The sequence below is a fragment of the Furipterus horrens genome, unplaced genomic scaffold, assembly GCF_987537825.1.
Source record: "Furipterus horrens unplaced genomic scaffold, mFurHor1.1.pri manual_scaffold_16, whole genome shotgun sequence".
NCBI lineage: Eukaryota > Metazoa > Chordata > Mammalia > Chiroptera > Furipteridae > Furipterus > Furipterus horrens.
This window is the reverse complement of record NW_028327186.1, coordinates 8,952,976-8,975,507: the sequence shown is the minus strand read 5'-3', so window position 1 is coordinate 8,975,507 and position 22,532 is coordinate 8,952,976. Positions and strand designations below refer to the sequence as shown.

General features: G+C 41.9%; 1 protein-coding gene across 1 annotated transcript in view; it reads right to left on the bottom strand.

Annotated features, from left to right (window-relative positions):
- Positions 1–22,532, bottom strand: part of AGBL1 (AGBL carboxypeptidase 1) — a 375,392-nt gene that overhangs the window by 94,585 nt on the left and 258,275 nt on the right. The window contains exon 21 of the mRNA XM_090263733.1: positions 14,940–15,103. Within this exon, the coding sequence (XP_090119859.1) occupies positions 14,940–15,103 (164 nt within the window). The remainder of the gene's footprint in view (positions 1–14,939; positions 15,104–22,532) is intronic.

Sequence of the window (22,532 nt, the reverse complement as noted above, 5' to 3'; positions counted from 1 at the left end):
GAAGGGCTAGCATACGTGCCATGATCACATTGCAGGGTAGTGTCTCTAGGATCTGGTCATGCAGTTGGGACCGAGCTCTCCTGAAGAGGGCAGAGCTGCAGCATAAAGTGAGGCTGCAGAGGGCAGGGGGCCTGTCCCACGGGTCCTTAGGGCTTTTGTTCAAGGGGCGCAGCTTTATAAAGCTAGAGCCCTTGCTGCGATCTTTACTCCCAGTCTTCAAACTCTTGGCGATCATTGGTAGCTCCTGGAAATAGACTTCCAACTCTTTTGTTACCTAATGAGTCCAGAATTGAACCAGAGGCCTCAGTGTGTTCTAATGAAAGCCGTACAAAAGGCCCGGCACCCCAGGACTGATAGAACGGCCCTCTGCAGACAAGCTGGCAGCACGGAGCTCTCTCCATCACCCGGCACCCAAAATGGAAATGTTCCGTCTCAGAGTGCACGCGGATCTTTTCTCTCTGCCATATTAACTAATTAAGCACCGTTTAAACTGTACTTAGCCCGGGCAGCATTTCTACCCAAATGCATCACTTTAGCCACATTACATCTCGTATGCCACTTGGAAGACCATCTGCCTAATCTCTCAGAGTTTGTCCTGTGAAATGGTTCTATATTGGTTTCTTAATATTCCCTTTATTTTAATGTCATTGTTAAGTATAAAAAATGTGCACATCACTTCTATAATCCCTCCTATTAAACACAAGTGAAACAAGACAGAAATACAATAAAGAGAAACTGACAATTCATGGCCACCAAATTTAAACCTAGGCTGGGGCACTTTTATTTTGGTGTGTGTGTGTGTGTGTGTGTGTGTGTGTGTGTGTGTGTGTGTGTGTGTGAGAGAGAGAGAGAGAGAGAGAGAGAGAGAGAGAGAGAGAGAGAGAGAGAGATTTCTGCCCTGAGGCCATGAAAGAAGAGAAAACGGAGACACTGAGAACTTAAATGGCCTTCTCATGGCCACTTAGAATGCCCATGGCAAAAATGTCAGTAGCCTAGTGCGGTACAAAGATCCAAGGCTGTGGAACAGGCCGGTGGGGTGGAGGAGTGGTGACCCTGAGCTCAGACACTGCTGAGCCCTCCCTATCCTTACAGAAGTGACTTCCCTGAGGGGTAGTTTCCTAATCTGGAAGACAGAGGAAGACCCACCCTGCAAAGGCTCTTAGAGGCCAAATAACAGCACCTGGAATGCCTAGTCCCTACCAGGCTTGTCTGAGAGTTGCTGTGATGAGGAGGGAGATGATATCACATTATGGATTCCCATCTTCTAAAGCAGGAGTGGACAACGACAACCTTTTTCTCTCAAGTCCCTGAGACTAAATATGCAGACTGTGTGGATCCCCAGGCCACATCCTCTGTTACTATAGCAGAAATACAGACACAGGCAACATGTGAGTGAATGAGGACAGCCTCGTTTTTTGCAGGGTGCTCAAAGCAGGTGGCAGGCAGAACTTGGCTGGTGGACCATAGTTTGCTGACTCCTCTTCTATACCATCAGCTATTACTTCATATTAAAAAAAATCGATGTGGGTGCCTACAATAAACTAGCAACTCTAAGGGCTTGAAACAAGATAGAAACAAATCTTACTCTTACAGGACCTACCTACATTCCTGGGAGAGGAGGCCGCGAATAAGCAAACACCTGAGGGAAGTAAATGAGAAGTCTCACAACAGTGCGAAGGCCGTGCAGAAAGTCATTAAGAGAAGAGAGGGACAGGGTGGGTACGCGAGGCCTCTTGCCCTACCTCACCGCAGAGCACTTCCATGGAGTACTACAGGAGTCATTTCCTCAAAGGCTTTCCTTGATGTTGCTGGAGCTTTCATCTTAGGATTTTTTTTGCAAAGATTTTCAAGCTCCTTGTTTCCAAAGAACTAAGCTGGGCTTTGCTGTAGTGATCTCTTGAACAGGTGTTTACAGAGAGGGAAACCCTTGAAATATATATAAGGTACCTAGGGCTCAAAGAGCGAGCAGAGCTCGAACCTTAATTTTACCCTTGCATCTCCAATGGATACTGAAAGCAGTCCCCTCCCCACGCTTCCTGGAGTCCTGTGTGATCAGGGGGAGTCGTGTAATCATAAAGGGCTGAGAATTAGGAGGGAAATATCACGGAAACCGCCAGATGTCAGGCCCTGAGCTGTACTCTTTACAAACCATCTAATTTGCTCTTCTCAACAGCCCGGGAAGAAAATTATGATGATCTTTATTTTATAGATGAGAAAATTGAAGTTCAGAAAGGTTGTGTGTGACATCATAAAGCCAATAATTGGCAGTGCCAATATCTGACCTCAAGTCTGTCTGCCTCTAACGCCCTCCACTTCTGGCATTTTCTGCTTTCCCAGCTAGTCCACGAAGTTGCTGTGTCTTTCTAGACCCTCACTCCGGCACCCAGTCTACCACCACTTGACTACTTACTCATAAACCAGCCTGAAACTAACCCGTATGCTTAACACTGGTAAGGAGTACTGGCAGCCAGTTGTATTGAATTTACTTGTTTCCTCTTCTATCTGGTCCAATAGCAATTTAATTTTAAAAAGTAATCAAATGTGTTTGACATGATTTATTTTCACAAATCTATGCTGTCTCACACCAATTAAATTCTGCTCTTCCAAATGTAATGCTGAGTGGAGCCTTTAAAGTATCAGCTCAAATTATCCTCCCATTGAAAGTAATAGAACCACCTCGGTCCACAGTCATTCACTCTTTATTTTAAAAAATAATGGGGGGTTATTTTCTGTTTTATATTCAATCACTCATCATATCTTTTGACTCACTCCTAAAAATAAATGTAATAGGTGTGACTAACTGAAACGATGAATTCTCTCGTTAGGTGCATCGCACCAGGATATCATCCATCAGCACCAGGTGTGCTGTCTCCTGTGTCCTTTCCAGAGCATTGTCACGCACCTGTAGGGCTGGCTGTCTCCTAGTTTCTCTTTAAGGAGCAAATAAATTGCTTCCCGTAGGGAAGATGAGTTTGATGGAAAGCGATTGCATACAACATTTCCATTCACTAATACCTTTGCTATAGTACATCTTCCCCATTTTTTTTTTTTTTTTGCTCCCATTCAAAGCCAGCAGAGGGATAGGTTTTAGAACAACTTTGCATACTGCTCATCTCTGAAGCAGAGAGAAGCTGGAGCAGCAACAGACATAGAAAGAATATGGGTGAAGACAACGAGGCTGTCTATACAGTGATACCCAGTGGCCACAGATAGCCGTTAGGAGATTCATCAGCATTTACTATGAGCCAGGCTCATAAACAGGGAAACTAAGGCTGAGAAAAGTTAAGTAACTTCCTGTGGGAGTACAGTGAGGAAGTAGATAGAGAGAAGATTCAAACTCAGTTCTGCCCAAAGCCCATATGGCTTTCATCACAGCATGCTGGCTCCCTATGTACTCTATTCAAGATCCTCTATCAGTATCACTGGTGAGCAGAGATGAGACTGTGTTGGATATTTTGGGGGGTTTTGAGCCCACAAAAGTAATACCATTATGCATTCAATAAACCGATCTACCATTTAAGTGTCTTTGGAGCATTGGACTCAGCTAAAAAAAACACAGAAGAGGAAATATGTTCTTATCCAATTCCATTTCAAGTTTTACAGAGTCTTGGTCACAGTAATCAGTAACTACTTGTAGGTTAGTAGATTTGTTGGTTAGTTTGTTAGATATCTGAACCATGCATTTAAGAAGTTTTCTTTACTTTTTTGAAAAAATAATGCTCCGTATAGGACAACTATGGGAGAATATGCAACCAAATAGTAAATAGTTTCCCTACTTCGCTTTCCACCTCTTGATCTCAGTACATCCTCGCAACACACACACACACACACGAACACATATGCACACGCACACACATGCATGCCCGCAATGTCTAAAAACACCAAATGTGAAACACATATCCTCTCTTTTCCCCTTCTCAGTGATAATTATTCCACTTCTTAACTTCATAAAGAGTAAACAGGCTAAAATCCCCCCAGCAGAATGTCATCATTGGCTTTTCAAAGCAGGCACAAAATTAAAAAGCATTGTGGGTAACGGATGCAAATGAAGCGAGGCTGACACCGCCTCAGCAAAGTTAAACTGCTAATGTGCACCTGGCATTCCTTTGGGGAGTGAGCCTGGGACCCAGACATTGAGCATCTCATCCCACAGCCTATACCCTGGGGGGGGGGGGGGTGGAATTGGGGGAAAGATGCTCAGACTCGCAGCATGGCAGCATCCCATGTGATTCCTAAGCCTGTTGACTCAGACTGTCCCTTGGGACTGTATTTAAAAGTGAATAAACACCATCTCAAACACAAATGTTTTCACTGGCATAAATCGATTCAACCTACCTTGAATATAAAGTTTGGTGACATCAAGGGATAAGACATTTTTGGTGATGAGCTAGACTCCATGCAGAAGCTCCCTTGAAAACAGTAAGGCCTGACAGGGAATGTTAGGAGGCCTTGAACCAAGGGACAGAACGTCAGAGCAGCACACTCCCTGCCTGTACCCCTGGCAAGTTGTTTGTTTGCTTTGCACTTGTTTTTGGTCCAGATTTCCTCCGGCTGAAAATTGCAGTTTGTGAGTATAACTTAAAAGTTGTTGCTGCCAAATGTGTATGTGTTTTCTAACGAAAGACTCTATATTGCTGTTTCAAGTGTTCCATGTTGACAGAAAGACCACTGTAAGAAAGGGTGTGTGTGTGTGTGTGCGCGCGCGCGTGTGTGCGCATGTGTGTGTGTGCGTCTAGTCTGCTAAAAGAGTAACATGCACACCTAACACTTAGATTTTAGTGTCTAAATACCATCTTTACAAACAGGACCAGAGATTCTTGGAAAAACTGTGATTTCACAGATGAATTGGAAAAAGTACAAAACAAACTTAAAACACACTGCTGTGCCCAAAATAAAGATGTGCTCAAAGAACGATGGGGCATCGATACTACAGCCAGTATAAAGGTATTCCCACTCTCCAAATTCAGGACCATTTGAGCCTCAAAATTAATCATGATAGTAATGTATTACAACTATAACTCACTGAGAAAATAATAATCAATGAATCTGTAGAAATTAAGTAATTAAGAAGGAATAGTTCTTCCTGATAATAGAATGCCAGCTAATAAGTACAGAAGGAATAACGGAACTGGGAACTAACCATTTAGCTTCCACCATAATAACACCGTTTTCAGGCAAAAATCATCAATGGATACTAAAACCTATGGGTGAATGTCTAACGAAAACAGAACACAAATATTCTCAGGGTGCCTTCCACAAGATACTTATTAATTAAAAAGGGGAAATAGTAACTTAATAGTGGAGAAACTTGTCAGGTCCTGCTTAAAACTCGTGATCAAAGTACAACATCATCAGTAATGGGACAAGTACGTATCATGCGTCTCCTGATATGAAACACAGAGAACGGTACATCACCACTTTGATGGAATTCTTGCTACAAGTACATATCCCAAATTTAATCCTGAGAAGACATCAGGCAAACCCAGGATGAGAGACGTTCTCCAAAATAACTGGCTTGAAATTTTTAAAACAATCTGAAGGTCATGAAAAGTAAAGGAAGATCAAGGACACTCAAGCAAGAAATTTCACAACTAAATGAGCCTTATTATTCTAAATTGGATCCTTCACTCAATTTTTTTTTTCATTTTGCTCTAAAGGGCATTACTAAAACCATTAAACATTTTAAAAATAAGATCTGTGGATTATTTCTACAGTATCGGTTACCACTGATTTTTATAATCACACTGTGGTTATAGGCAGGAACAGCCTTGTTTTTAGGAAATGGGTAAGGCCACATGATGACTGCGACTCATTCAATAGCACAGGAAAAAATAACAGCCCGTGGGTATGCACCTGCGCATGGCGGGTGGGGAGCAATGAGGAATTGCAATTAAAGTATATGGATACTTTTGGCAACTTTTTTGGAAGTCTGAATTTACTCAAAGATGAACGGTTAAAAGAAAATGTATAGAAGAGGTCTGTCACCAGCACGGAGATACCAGGACCACTGAGCTGATCACTGAGAGGGCTGCTGAGTGACCGTCGGGGGTGGGGAAGCATCTAACTACAGGGCGGACATGCTGGACAAAGCAATGATTCGCATCCTGGGCAGGATGGAGCAGGACAGTGTGCGATGTCACTTCGCTAGTCAAAACAACACATAATTTAAAACTTGTGAATTGCTCTTTCTGGAATTTTCCATTTAGTATTTTTGGATGGCAGTTGACTGTGGTTAATTGAAACCATGGAAAAGGGAACCACAGATAAGGTGCAACTACTCTGAACAGCACTTTAAATATGAACCTACTCATCTTTTTAGCGTAGGGGCCTTAGGAATGCAAACAAGACAAGTTTACGGATTTTACTAAACAATAGTCCCAAATCAGATATGCCACACAGGAGCTACAAAGTGCTTCCTGAAGTGAAGAAGTGGAAGTTATCAATTTAGCTAGGAAAGAAAAAAACTGTATGCGAAGGTTGCTAAGATCTCTGGTAAGAACACATCTTCTGTCCATGAAATTGTGAAGAAGGGAAAAGAAACCTGTCCTAGTTTGTGTAGAGAGAGGGAGAGAGAGAGAGAGAGACCACATTCACGTAACTTTTATTACAGTATATTGTTGTAACTGTTTTATATTATTATTACTGTTTTTAATTTCTTACTGTGCCAAATCTATAAATGACACTTTATCATAGTTATATATGTACAGGAGAAAAACATCATGCATTTAGAATTTTGTACTATCCATGATTTCAGGCATTCACTAGGGTCTTAGAATGTACCCCACCCCCCCATGAATAAGGGGCAACTCTGGGTTAAGGATTAGCAATAATGTTTCTCAATATTTTCTACAATAACCTAAGATAAAAGGAGGGAAAGAAAAGAAGCAAATGGATTTAATACAGTAAAACTCTATGCTTATTGCCCTTCCAGAGGGATTTCATGCCTATGATCTAATTTGCTTTCTTAGTTTTTACTTCAATAGATTGTATAATGTCTGAACCCCACCTTAATTTGCTCCTTGTTGCTGGCTTCTCCCCCTCCCTTGCCTCAAACATCTGGGAGCACTTGACAAGGCCTGCCTGCAATCTGCCAAACCCTGCTGCATGTGTCTTTCAGGAGTCCAATTTTCTCCAGCAAGTAATTGGCCAATGCAGAGAAACAAAGTATCATTTTATTTTACATAATGGCACTATGTAAAATGATTCACTAATTCAGTGCTGAAAAATAATAATCACAAGTTGGAAGATTTTAAAAACACATGTGAAAAGAGAGCATCCAGGGAAATCCAGGCTCTCAGCACTTCCACAAGCTCACTCTTGCCCCCTGCAGTCTGCTGAGCGACAAAAGAATATTTTGTAATTAGCCTTGTGTTTTGCTTGCAAACTTCAGCTGAAATGTTCAGCTGTCTTATAAGGAACTGGCAGGACCTCCAGAAAAACACCACACAATAGTAATATTCAGAAATGATTTTGCTTCCATATCATGTAATATATCTCTGTTCTTCCTTGTCTCTACTTCTTGTTAATAGAGAAGATTGTCTTTAAAAAATGCAGGCTACAACTTAGTATGGATTACTATGTTGCATATTTCTTACAGTTAAAAAAAAAAAGAAAAGGTCTACATAAAAGAAAGATACAACAATATCAAATGATCTTCCCTGGGTAATAATACAACTTTGAAAAAGAGAAAGCTTATTCTTATTGCCGGCAGTTCCGTTTCACTAACAAGGTTGCTGAGAAAACTTCCCTGGAAGGGTCTTACAATTCAGCACCCACACTGCTGGACAGCACCCTCTCAGCGAGCATCTGCATAGAAGCACCCTGCTGGCTGAAACTGAGGAATTAAGCATGATTTTCTGTGGTGACTCAGACCTCCATAAACCAGAGACCCTCTACACCCTACAAACTACTCTTTTCTGGCTTGGAAAAAAGTCTTTGTCTCCTAATGGTATAAGATTGAATTTCAAAAAGATCCTTGCCAAGCAGCCACTCTTCAAACCAATCTCTGCCGTGGGTTACACCGTGGGTAAGGAATTCAGGGCCCTGGCCAGGTATCTCAGTTGGTTAGTGTCATCCCGATGCAACGAGTTTATGGGTTCAATCCCCAGTCAGGGCACATAAAAGAATTAACCAATGAATGCATAACTAAGTGGAACAACTAATCAATGTCTCTCTCTGTCTCTAAAAATCAACAGGTAAATTTTTTTTAAAAATAAGAAACTTAGGGAAGAATTCAGGGTTTCACCTATTTGAAAAGGTGAATGGGCTAAAATCCCACCCTAAATAAATTAAATGAAAATGAATGACTTTATTAATGTTATGATACATTTCCATTTGTATCTCAGATTTGTTATGGATGCTAAACATGCTATCATCCAAGTACCAATTCACATTCTCAAGTCTGTCCTGCAAAGTCTCCAAATGCTCTATGTGCCTTAAGTCAGCAAGAGCTCATTCTATTTGGGGGAACCTCTGACAATCAGACAGGTCTTCTTGAGCAAACTAGGTGGTATCAGATATCAATAGACATTATTTCTGTGCTTCAAGTCAAATGAAGACGAGCTTTTTTTTTCATTAGGGAATATTTGGAGACAGCTGGCAGAATACCCACTGCCTACTCCTCTCCCAAGCATTATATGCCTTTCTCTTTACATCATTCTTCTCGCCACTCCGCCTGCAATCTACTGAAGCCACTGTCATTTTTATAAACTAGGAACGAACTATAATACTTTAGGTTTTATGTTGACCAAAGCAAAGGAGGAGGAGACCTATTCCCATCTAACTCTGCATTTTAGATTTCTACCACAGCCACCGAATGGTTACTAGCCAGTAGGTCATTAGAACGCTGGAAGATTTAGCGCACCGAGCTTTATTGCATTCACTCTCAATTATTCCAACCTCCATGTAAACAAAACAACCGTGGGCTCTTCCAAGGGGGTGTGCTCCTGGCCGGGGGCTCTTGGAGTACAATATATCCTTATCTAGTTTCATTTTTTAAGTGTCATCCATTATTTCACTTTGTAAATATATTTTAGAATATCAATTATTATTATGTGTTGGAGCTTCACATAATATGGAAAAAAAGAGCTGTTAGGTACAGCCAAGTGCTTTGTTACTTTTATACTTTTTCTAGTCTCCTTTTTTTGTTGTTGGGTCTAATCCCCTTACCGTTCTCACCCAGCCCTCCTACCCACCACTTATTATTTTAATATATAAAAATTGTGGGGCAGGATATACATTAAAGCCATGAATATAAACCCCCATTCAGGTTGAAAAATAGCCATTAGTCAGCATAATTTGAATGTATTCCTTCAACTGATAACAATCTCATTGAATTATACTATTAATCAGCTCACAGGGCTCCACATTTTGCCATAAACATGAGATGAAACGCTTGGCAAGGACCTGTTCGTTCCTTTATTGCATCAGGCTTGTTCCAGGTGCTAGGAATACAGCTTTAAACAAGACAGATCAAGTTCCATCTTTCATGGATTGTACATTCTAGCCGAGAGAGACAGATGATATCAAATTAAAAGTGTCACAGTAGCAGTGAGTAGGAATGTGACTTTAGGCAAGGCGCTCATAAAAAGTCTAGCTGAACTGGTGAAATTTAAGCCGAGATTATGACATTTAAGCTGAGACTTGAATGTCACGGAGGAGCCAGCTATGCCACAATCTCTAAGAAATGCATACCAAGCAGAGGGAATCACTCGTGGGAAAGAATTAAGTTAGGAAACTGCTTTATGGATATATGTTTTTCAGACTAATTTACGCACATTTTTAATTCAGTAAACTGCTTGCATCATGCATCACGGACCAGCCATACAGCAGCAGCTCAGCCCTTGTCATATCCTCAACACCCTAAGTGCCCACTGCTTCATCCTTAATGTAACAATTAATAGTAGTAATAATGACTTCCTAGGGCTTGCTTTATTGAAGATAATGAGTATCAATCAAATCCTTATCACACCTCCAGGCACATGGTGTTCTACTATCATTATTTCACCTTTTCATTGTTTATTTTGTCACACAGGGAGCTAGTACGTGTCCCTGATTCAAAGCCACAAAACACAATGATAAATACTAAGTCATTATAAACATATTAGCTGTAATACAGTTTCCATTCCCATCGTACTGAAACAATATTGGCTTATGCTAAGTTTTCTCCATTTTCCAATAGACTCATCTCTCACCAACAATAGAACCATTAAGTCTGTGATGAGTGGTCACATGACTAAAGACTTTTTTTCTTACTAGGACACACTTGAGGTCTGCGTCAGACACACTTGTCTACAGGAGTTCAAGGGACCGAGAAGTGAATCACAGGGTCTTCCCCTGAAGCCCCCGCCTCTGGCAACAGAACACAGTACATACTGCAATTTCTGTTAAGGGTATTTAAAGCTCTTCTTCAAGGTCACCTTGTACCAGGTTCTAGTTCCAACACTGGGCGGCTGGTTTCACATCCTTCCCCAATAGCCTCATCTAAGTTCAGTATCTTACAAACCAAAAAGGTAAATTTTCTGTAATTCTTTTATACATATTCAATGGCCCCCTCCTCTGTCAATGTGACTGCATATTGCTAAAGTCACAATCGGCATGCATATGCCAGCAATTATTCTGCTTGTTAAATTTATTAATTGAAAGGCTATCACAGAAAGTAAGAACTTGAGCCTTGGAGTTAGAACTGGATCCAAAGCGAGGAGTCTCTCACTAGATCATGACATTTGGCAAGCATCCTGACCTCCATAAACCTTCATTTCCTTGTTTGTAACAGGCAATGCTAAAAATAGCATCTATTTCACAGAATTGTTTATGTGATTAGGGAGAGAACACTTGTAAAACTCTTAGCACAGCATCTGATTCATGGTGAGGTTCTAATGAGTGTTTCTGTTATTATTATCTTATATATGCATTATAATACTTTTTATTTTCATGGTTTACAGTATTCTAGAAAATTAATCAACAATGTCCTCTTTTCTTTTTATTACTGCTAGGAATTTAGGTGATTTAAATTTATTTGGGGATTTATGCCTCATTGGTATAAATATGTACATATCAAATATTGTTTTCTGCTAAGTTTATTTTCTTGAGGGATATTCAAATGGGAAGCACAGGATGAAATGGGAGGTTTTTATGAACCTTCTTGCAAGTTGCCAAATTCCTCTCCAGAGGAAACTAAACCAGTTTACAGATAGCTGTATGACATTATTAAACTTCTTTCCTCACACACACACACTGATTTGGTGTTTTCATTACTTTCATTTACTTATTGTAGAAAATCAGCATAAAGTCAGACCCAAAATATTCAAATTTGCCTTTCTGTAACTAATTCAACTGAGGGTACACGGGGAACCTCTGCACTGTCTTCACAATTGTTCTGTGAACCTAAAACCGCTCCAAAATCATAAAGTCCTTAAGAAAGAGAAAGAGAGAGAAGTGTTTATAAAGAATTTGCAAAGAACTCCAATAATAGTGCCTAAAGGGATTATATACCTGTTTATTCATAGGTGAAAAAATAATCTAATTCCACCAAAACATTGACAATGGCTCTAAGAGGTGGTGGGATTATAGGTAATTAAAAGATAGGGATGGGGTGATCTTTAGGTTCACGTTACATTTTCTCATTCAGAAAGACAAAGCCGTATTTTTAAAAAATAAAAATCATGTATCTTTTTAATTATTAAAAATATAATTTGTTTTCTGACATCTATGAAACCATTTTTTTGTGTGTGTACGTGTTCTCTTATCAAACTAAAGAGAGGAATAAATTAACTTCCCTTGCTGCTAAGGAAAGCCCTGGTTAATTTGGGATGCTCATTTGGGAGAATAAGCAAGGTATTGAGCTATTGCAAAGGGACAACTAGAAACTCTGAGTTTTCTCTTGTTCTTTTTTTTTTTAATTGATTTGAGAAAGACAGAGAGACATCGATTTGTTGTTTCACTTATTCATGCATCCATTGGTTGCTTCTTGCATGTGCCCTGCCTGGGGACTTAACCCCCAACCATGGCGCACTGGGACGACGCTCTAACCCACAGAGCTACCTGGACAGGGCCACTTGTTCTTAATGGAGAGACAAATGGAGACAGGGAGCTCAGCTGAGAAGACCAAGAGGCAATGAAGGGATACCAATCGAGATGAGGAGCGGCTGATGCGCAGAACTGTTAAATGACTTCGCGAAAGGCCTGTCACAATGGATAATGGAGCCTCCCGAAGCAGCAGCTTAGAATTCCTGCAGTGCACACGCAATTAGTCCAGGGGAAGACTGAGAGGAAGGAGAGAGAAAAGGGGAAGGGAAAGAAGATCAAAAGACGCCTTAATGGATCTGAAGACTTGGCTTAAATGAGCAGGTGGGAAGGAGAGAACTGTAAGAGAAAAACCAAAACAAAGCGCGCGTGCCCTTCATTTCAAGCTTCAGCCGCCAGGCAAACACCCGCCGTTTCTGCTCTTCCTCGGGTTCATCAGAACTAGTGAGCTGCTCTGTGGACACGGACCACTCTAATTGCTTTTACGGTAAATGAGGCATGAAACCTACTGTCAAAAACAGGATGCCCTGAGAGTACAGCCACACTGTGTCTTCCCCGCAGATCACTCCAGGGGCTAACCCCGGCTGTGGGGCTAAAAGACTCAACACAGCGTGGCCTCCCATTCCTTTAAGGCAAGACCTTCAGGTAAGAGCCCCTCTTTTTTTCCTGAGCAACAAAAATATCTTTCTGAATTACATAACTGCTACACAGAATGATGGCATCACACCCAAGGAAGAGGCAGGAGGGGAGGGGTGGGCAAAAGTCTCTCTCCTCTTTAAATTAAGCCTATGCGGAGTTGCGCTGACAAAGATTAGTTACACCCCTCGCATTATTGTAAGAACCCTGGTGCTAACAGAACTCCCAGGGTTTGCTCTGCTGATTATGACATCTCACGATTGAGTCCTATCAGAAACTAATCAGAGGGCACTCAGCCAGCCTGTTGCTGGTTTCAAAGCAACAGGTTTCATTTTATGAATGAATGAATAAACAGGGCAGAAAAAGGAGGTTGTTATGGTTGTTCCCGTGGAAAGGCAATACAACAATTAATAAATAACAATGCAAGAATAAATTGTTTCGCGTATTCACAACTGTAAGCCTACTTTGTCCCACCCTGTACACTCAGTGGCTAAATATTTTGAGGGTCGAGACATTTCCAGGGCGATTTTCCTCTCAACTGTGCAGTTCCCAGGTCCTGTGGGCAGGAACCACCATGTTTTGGTCACTAGCCTCAGTGAACACAGTCACCCCGCTGCTCTCCTCTGGACCCCACGCCTCTCAAACTTACTTCAGATCTACTCGCTCGCACACATGAATCCTGCCCTATGCGCAGGTGGCCCGTCCCTAAGAGGCTGCCCCCGCCTCCGTCGCCCTGCGCTGGCTCCAGCGGAAAAGGTAGCAGTGAGTTGTGTGGGATGGCACTAGGGGCAGGGGATGCCACCTTGTTATGATAACCCCCACGGCAGCCATTGTACTTGGAGCCTGACACGGAATACTTTAGACCCAAATTAGAAAAGGCACTTCTTTGATAGATTTCTTCTTGTTCCCGTTTACAAGCAACTAATCCTCCCCACACTGGATCAAACAGACGGGCACGATCAATTCAGGCAAAGCAAGCAATGCCAGGTCTGCTCAATCTTCCCTCAATGAACGGCAGTGGAGAGGCGTGGGGGGCCCGGGAAAGGACAGAGAGAGAGAAAATTCAGCATGCCTGCACCCCAGACTGCTTAGCGACGGCACACACAAAAAGAGAAGCTGAAATATACATCCTGGCAGATGGGAGCCCCAGCGGTCAAGGGAGAGGCTGAGACGCCACAAGGACAGAACAGGCCCACGCCTTGGGGCGCTGCGGGTGTGGAACGGAGCAGGGGCAGGGGAAATGGTTGTGATGTCAGAACAAAAGACAGCGGAGGCAGCAACTCTAAGGCAGGAAAGAGGTCTGCATCTACTTAGGTTCCCATCGTCTGTGATCTAGAGCACAGTGTGATGAGCAAGTTAATTACTGCACTCAGGTAATTAAGTCTTGGAGAAACTAGTGCCTTCTGAAGCAGTATTAATTTATGCTGCTAGACCGTTCCAGGCTTACTGGCGATTTGGTGAGAAGTCTCACTGGAATGGTGGCCTAAAAGTAGGAGAAAAATTAATGAAAATGACCTAGAAATAAGGCGGCCCTGGTATTCACGGCTTTCTCCCTGCCTCTGCACAGGAAGTACATGATGAGATTTTACCCTTATTTATCAGTAGGCACTTCCTTCCCCGATTCAATTACTCCATCCATTCCCTCGCTCAAAACGTGGCCGATGTTTTAGCCTTGACTTCTCTGACTTTTTCTGATCCCTTTTCTTGTATAACCTTTATATAATCCCTTCTTGCCCCTGAATCTGTTATGGTCAAGTCTAAAATATGTGTCTGCAGTGAAAGCATCAGAAGGGCTTATGTGGATAAGGGTTCTCCCCCCCGAGCCCCCTCTCGCCCTGCCGTGGCTCAGTCAGCCTCTCCGGGCCCATGTGGTCATCATCTTCACGTAGTTCCTCTCATGCTTATATTGTTCCCCCCCTTTTTTTTGTGCTAAGTAGTGGCTCCAAAGTGATATTGCACATATATAAACATATCTGGCAAACTGGCAAATATAAGCATGTGTGGCACCAAGCAGTATTAATAATACATATTTATAAATACAAATAGCTTTGCATTTGCTTTTATCTGTACACATACACATCCTCCTCGTTTGTCGCAGGAAGTGAGGACGCGCGGGGTCTGGCTCCAGGAAAGCACTGCTATCACTTACCTCCATTTGGTGGCTCCCCGAGATGTCTTCTTTGTCAAAGATCTCTAGGTCCACTCGACTCTCCTTTCTGAGATATTCTCCCATGGAGACACAAAAGGACACACTGCCCCACACCCCGTGAGCACCCTACCTCTGGAGGTGGTGGTCCAGAGCCTCGTCCTCCGCGTTCAGCAGGGTGGCCGCACGGGTCAGGAGCTGACGGCTGCAGCTGACGGACTTGAGCTCCAAGATGAGGAGGCCCAGGCAGAACATGGCTCCCATCTCCTCCAGCTCACGCGTACCAAACTGGAGCCCCTGCCGGGAAGACCAAGCATCAGGGTGAGGAGGCTGAGTGCCGACAATGTGGGAAGGGGAGGCAGGTCTCCCGGGCCCGTGCCTATCACAGATACTGAGCACTAGTGGTATTTGTCAGTCAGTTCAATGTGTTCTGTTGTGTGCTCTGTGGGTCTCAGGCCGCATTACCTCGGCAGCTGGGGTTTCAGAGAAGCACCCCAAGGTAGAAGGGCACATGCAGATGGAAAAGTCACCCTCCCCCACTTCGGTCAAAGCAGCAGTGCTTTATCTGCATTTGTAAAGGGTTTCACTGCTAAAACCCAAGTTTGTCAGTCATCTTACTAAGAAATGCCCTCTTTTCTCTCATACTTTTATGAACCAATGGAGAAAACAAGGGAGGATCCTTCATAGGTAAGTACTAAAAGTAAAAAAAAAAAAAAAAAAAAGTCAGAACCACCTTGTAGCTGCGTCGCAATAATATATGAACACAAAGGCATGGGATGCACTCTATGCTATGATGTAACAGAGAGTAATAACAATTTTAAGACCACTTTATTGAGCATTTACTATGTGCCAGGTACTGTTCTGAGCCCTTGCCATGCATTAACTCAGTGATTCCTCATCAAAGCCCTATGAAGTAGGTGTTATTTCCTTCATTCCACACAGAAGGACATGTAGATTTACACTTTGTCCCCAGCCTCACGGTTAGTAACAGAGACTAGTCAGTGACGTTTGACTGACTACTCAATAGAAAGCACTGCACATGGACCAGGAGGGACTCCTACACGTATGGCGGACAGCGCGTGTCTTCTGAGAGGAGACAGAGACTGGGCTCACTAGTGTCTGACTGTGTGATCCTGGACTTAATGACCTCTACGAGCTTTGATTTTCTCATCTGTAAAATGCGATGCCAGTTCTTCCCTTCACATACTTAGGCATGTAGTTATCAGGAATAGTTCAAAGTCCTCACAATATTAATATTAGCTCAATTTCTCCCCTTCTTCTTCTCAGTAAAGATGTTTAAGAGACAGAATTCAATGTGGTCCTGAGGTCTTCAGGTTTATAAATACATTTTGCTTAAATGAGTAAGAATCGAGAGTTGAATAATATTCTTTAAATATTATTCCGCATCCAAAATACTAGCCATATAAAGAAGAGGACTAGGACAGTAACAATTTTTAAAGCTCGGTCATCAAGGCCCCAAAGGAAAAACAAAGATCCGAACAGGGAAACCAGAAGCCTCACAGAAGAATTTCCAGGCGGAATGATAAAGGGAAGTGGGAAATTTTCCAGCTCCTTTCAGCGATTTGAAAATCTGATTTGCAGCGTGTTTACACACCTGTTTTCCTGAAGAAAGGAGATGTTACTTCAGAGTTAAGGAAGCCTGTTCCTCTGTAAACAGCAGCAGCAGGAGGGGGAAACAGATGTTTGACATGTTATTTTTCTCAAGTCTAGAAAAAAAATCACTTTTAAAGAGAGAGAAATCTCAGAGTCTCTTTCCAAGCGTCGAAGCACTGGGGTCCAATCCTGTCCCTCTGCCCTGCTTTCAGGGCTGCTTTTCTGCGCTCTACAGCGGCTGGCGTGGCGGAGAGGACAGAGGTGACGTTCACACCCGCCTCCTCAGCCACTTCGAGTGGCGGCAAGGGAGAGAAGACAAGGGAAACGTGAGCAAGGTTCCTCGTGCACCGTTCAATACTAGAGACAACGACGCTAGAGGCACAGAACTGAGGACAGCGTACTGTGGCTCAGAAATGCTGCTCACACGTGAGGGTCTCCGGAGGATAAACCCAGAGGAGAGGAAGCGCTGAATATGCAACCCACATAGGTAGAGTTTCACAGTTCTTTTTAAAATATCAGCATAACCCTGCTATTTATAATAGCCAAGACACAGAAACATCCTAGTATCCATTAGTGGGTGAATGAATAAAGAAAATGAGGCACACACAGAATGAAATATTACTTAGTCATAAAAAAGAAATGCTGCCACTTGCAACAACATGTAGAGGCCCTGAGGATATCATGCTAAGTGAAGTCACAGAGACAAATACTGTATGATCTCACTTATCTGTGGAATCTACAAATAAAAATAAAAATAAAAAAAGGACACAAACTTATAGATAGGGAGAACAGACTGATGGTCAAAAGGTACAAGCCTCCAGTTACAAAATAAGTAAGTCCTGGGGAATATAATGACTACAGTTTATAACACAGTATAACAGATGTGAAATTTGCTAAGAGAGTAGATCTTGAAAGTTCTCATCACAAGACAAAGAATTTGTAACTGTGCACTGATGGATGTCAGCTAGGCTTACTGTGGTGATCATTTCGCAATCTACACCCGCACTGAATCATAGTATAACACCTGAAGCTAATATAATGATATATGACAATTACAACTCAATGACATAATGGAGGAAACTATTAGCATACCCTAATACAAAACACTAATCATTATATCACATAAGGCAGCAAGCCAAACTCTTTCGTGTATATATATACATGTATATATATACATGTATATACATATATATACATGTATATATATATCCCAATTTTTTAAGTTATTGATGCTCAGAAATAGGAATACATCGCAACAATTAGACAACATCATCTGGAGCGTATTTTTCTAAGAATGTCACGGGAACGATATCACTAGGAAATTTACTAACGTAAGCGGTTAGTACATGGAGACCAAAAGGCAGAGGCGGGAGAAACAGGAACTTCTGGATGATGCGCCCGTGTCTGAGGCAGGTCCAAGTGCACAAGCCCAACAGGACTCTTCTGACACCTGCGAGCGGCACTGCTCAGTGGGTGCAAACACAGGCCCCGAGCCCAGATGCAGAGGCCTCAGTCCCAGAGGTGCCACTTACTACTGGCTTGTCTTAGGGGAAGTTATCTGACCCATCAGTGCCTTAATTTTCCCATCTGTATAATGGGAACAATAATAATAAATACAGTAATGTCGCCTATTTCACAGAGCTGCTGAGATCATTCAGTGAGTCTCTCTCTCTCACACACATATTTAGATTAGTACTTGGCTGACTGCAAATTATCCAAGCTTTTATTGTCAAAGTGTCCAAGTATTGTATTTACTACCATTAATAGCAGCAAATAAATAATTATATAAAACCAATAGGCAAAATCATACTTGATATACACAGTTTTTTTTTAAATTATGGCCTGCTCTTACTACTGTCATTATTTGATAAGCTTCAAACAATTCAATAAGATAAAGAAGAATGAGTTATAAATATTAGGGAAAAATCACATTACATTATTTGAAGACTAATTAGGTACTAAAACCAAAGGAATGAAGTGAAACAGAAAATCTATTAGATATAAGGCAAGAAATGAGTATGTAGACATGTTACAAATTAAATATCCAAAAATCAATTCTCTTTTATTAACCAGCAAAATAAATTATTAAGTATAATAAAAAATCCCATTCACAATAACAACACAACTATAAAATATCTAGGAATGGAACTTATAGTAAATACCCCAAGGGGCTGTATTATGAACCCCAGGAGATTACCAAGAGATAACAAGGAAAGTTTAAATAAATGAAGAAATAGGCTGAATTCTGAGAAAGCGAGGGCCAATACCATTCAATGTCAGTTCTTCTCGTGCTAGTTTATAAAAGCAAGGAAATAAAAACGCCAATGGGGACTTTTCAGACTTGGCAAACTAATTCCACTTCCGAAGAATACATGGCAAAAATATCCAGTAATATTCTCAGAATAAAGAGTAAAAAACAATAACGGGATCTTCTCTTACAGAGAGGCAGAAGATCTTGCACTCTCTCACAGTAATTAAATGCGATGGTGTTATTGCTGCAAAACATGGCAGGCAGATCAACGGAAGAATACGGAGAGTACCGAAGACCAGAGGATGTGCAAAGGTTCGATAAAAGATACCCGTGCCTTTCAAGTCACCAGGAAATGGATTGTGATGGAGATGAAACAGAAAAAAGTGATTGATGTTTCAGGGAAAAATATCCACAAATACAAAATTATTCCATTTTGGTTAAAGGATTAAATGGGTTTTTTTGTTTGTTTTTGTTTTTTGTTCGTTTTGAGAGAAATAATATAGATTCATATGTTTTATCATCTCCAAACCAGAAGGTCAATGTATGCATATCCACCAATAAGAAACAATAAAGGAAAATATAAATGATCACATAAATAAAATTTAAATATATCCAAGTAGCCTGAAATACCACAAACTAAACTAAAAAGGGAAATGAGTTGAATCACAATAAAGGGAAAGATAACTTCATTTGATATAAAATGTAAATTATTGTAACAGAAATATAGCATGAATCGTTTCTCACTTCATTTTTACCCTCACTCCGCACATCCTAATGGTTGGTTGGTAAAGTGCTAAAAACAGGCATATCATAGTCTGTTATTGGTGGAAGTACATATTACTTAACTGTTTCCAAAGGACAATTGGATAATATAGTTCAAAAGCCTTAAAAATGTCTAAGTGGTTGGAGTTAATTCAAATTCCAAAAATCAATCTTAAGATAAATGATCATAAGATGAACAACAGAGAAAATCCCAAATGCACACAGTATATTACTAGCCAAATAAACTTGATTGTGTTCACATCACAGGTTATTAATATCAAGACCTGTTTTGAATAGGCAGCACCAAGGGGACAGATTCATGACCAAGTGTCAAAGTGTCAAAGTTGACTATAGCATAGCATATCCACTATAATCCCAATAAAATTTTTTAATGATATATATACACTAAAATGTTAACTGATTATGCATAGTGAGGACACATCCTTTAAATTTTCTTTGTTTTCCAATCATGAAAACTAAGTAATTGCTTTTTGCCACTCATATTTATGTAAACAATGCATATTAGCCTAGAAAGAGTAGCATATCTGAATCAATAGCCTATTTTTTAGAAATTTTATTTATTTATTTATTTTTAGAGAGAGAGGAAGGGAGGGAGGAAGAGAGGGGGAGAAACATCACTGTGAGGTTGCTTCTCGCACACCCCCAACTGGGGACCTGGCTCACAACCCAGGGAAGTGCCCTGACTGGGAATCGAACTGGTGACCCTTTGGTTCACAGGCCGGCACTCAACCCACTGAGCCACACCAGCCAGGGCTAATATGCTATTTTACAGAATATGTGATTTTAAACTTATAAGTAAAATTAAATTTAAAATTCACTTTTATAAATTACTAGTCAAATTAAATTAAAATTAACGATTTTAATTTCAATACTGGGAAACGATCAAAGGCAAAGTGAGAGCTGGTTAGACATATTTAGTGTCCTGGGGGCCTGCTTCCTGCATCACTCACACTACCCGGCACCCCCAGCTTCCCCTCAATTTCTTTGGGTCACTGGGCCTGTGCTTACTGTTCTTTAGAGGCAAGCATCCTACAGCTTCGGGTCTAGTAAAGGTAAAGCAACAAGAAATCTATTCCTTTGACATTGTCCCTAGAAACACTGTCGGTATCTTTTAGTTTTAAACAAGTTTGGAGAGTCTGTGAACTGAATTAAATTTGTGTTTCCTCCACATGGACATGCACCCAGCAGAGGAGTTAAACTAAGCCAATCCAGCCATGCAGATCTGCGAACGCTTAATAGGTGGCCGAGAAGAAAGAGAGAGGACGGGGCGCCTAGGCTTCCCCACTCCCCGACTCCATCAGATGGACTCTGATGCTTTCCACTGAGCACAGAATCAATCGCTGAGCATGCTGGCGTCCCTGCCAGACTCCATCTGATGGGTTTCTCTCGACAAAGTGCCTCTGTCCATCCTTTCAGCCCGGGCTCCCTAATCTTTTCCTGATGATTGTTTCCTTAGTAACTGCAAAAGGCCTCATATTCGTGGGAACAGCAGGGCTGAAGGTGTGGGCTGGGTTTCAAATGTGTCCTTTACTCCTACGCTGGACCTTCCCTGGGTCTTTTATTGGCGCATTTGAGCTGGAGCCATGAATGACACAGCAGACAGCTAAACCCTCTGTGAGTGCCTTTTCCTGTCTTTCTGGACAATGTACAGGAGGCTAAATATGAATCAGAGACTGTGCTTTCAGCGGTCTAGAATTTGAGCATGAGAGGAATCTCAGCAAGCTTAACTCTTCGTTTTACAGATGCATAAACCAGCAATGCCTTATTCAAGATGATGCAGCTAAGGCCCACCAGAACCAGGGCTCCAATAAATGTTCCCGGACACTAATCGAACGTTCAGGTCAACATGCAGGGCTTTAAACTTCACACATTGTTTAATAAAAGCTTTCAGGGATGTGGAGGTCATCTCTTCTTATAGATGATACGCTCCGCAAGTCCCACCTGTCCCAACCTCTTTGCCTTTCTCACCGAGAAAATGCAATGCTCATCCAAGGTGGCACCAAGGACATGCACATGCCCAGTCCTATCCTGCTCACTGTCTAGGCCGGAGAGTGGACATTTTCGATACAGAATCCTTCTCTTTCCTATGGGTGTAAGTCTAAAAATCTCTGGTTCTTGGACCCAAGGGTAGGTAGGACGACGACCATGTCCAGCTTGAAGCAGCTAGAGGAGCTTGAGACCTTCGCCCATTGTCCTTTACAAGATTACAAAGGGTCTTAATATCTGAGAGGGAGGGATAGTTATTTTTTACGAACCATGGGTATGGACTTGGGGGGGGGATGCTGGGGGAGGGAGATACTGGGTGGAGGGGAGTAAAGGGGAAAAAATTGGAACTACTGTAACAGCATAATCAATAAAATATATTAAAAAAAAAAAAAAGAATATAGAAAGGAAACTCAAAAAAAAAAAAAAAAAAAAAAAAAATCTCTGGTTCTGCTTACCAAATAAAGAGAACATGCTAATCCTATTCGCCCAAGAGCTGCCGAGTAGTGACTGCTATGCTTGTGGCTTCGTGACTCCCCAAGCTTTGGGTCTGTGTGGGGAGACCTTCCAATGCCATGAGCACAGAATTCATAACAGTAATAAAAACAGGAACAGAGTAGAGCTCTGTCAGGCTGTAATCACTCTGGCAACAGAGCAAACAGACCTACCATTGACCACATGGCTCAGGAGGGAAGGCCTGGAAACCTCAACAAGGAGGATGTGTACTAGCAGACTTTGCTCACGTCAAACGGGGAGAAATGTCTTCCTTTTTAATGGACCTCTTCCCAATCAGTCCTGTCTCCTTCCTCCCTGCCTCCAGCCCCGTTCAGCTGCCTCATTCATGCATGGGGCAGGGGGGCAGGTTAGGGACTGCTGTTGGCAAAAGAACGCGGATGTACTATCAATGAAAAAGACTAAGAAGGTCAAGATGGAGCAGGAGGTAGCAGAAGACGGGAGCAAGCTGCTGAAGTTCTGCTATGCTGGTCCTGATGCTGCACACGGGAGAGAGAAGCCGGGTATGGGGCGCGTACCTGCAGGTCTAGACTGCAGCACCTTCGCTGGAGAGGTGGCATTTTCCCACCTCTTTCTGTCCTA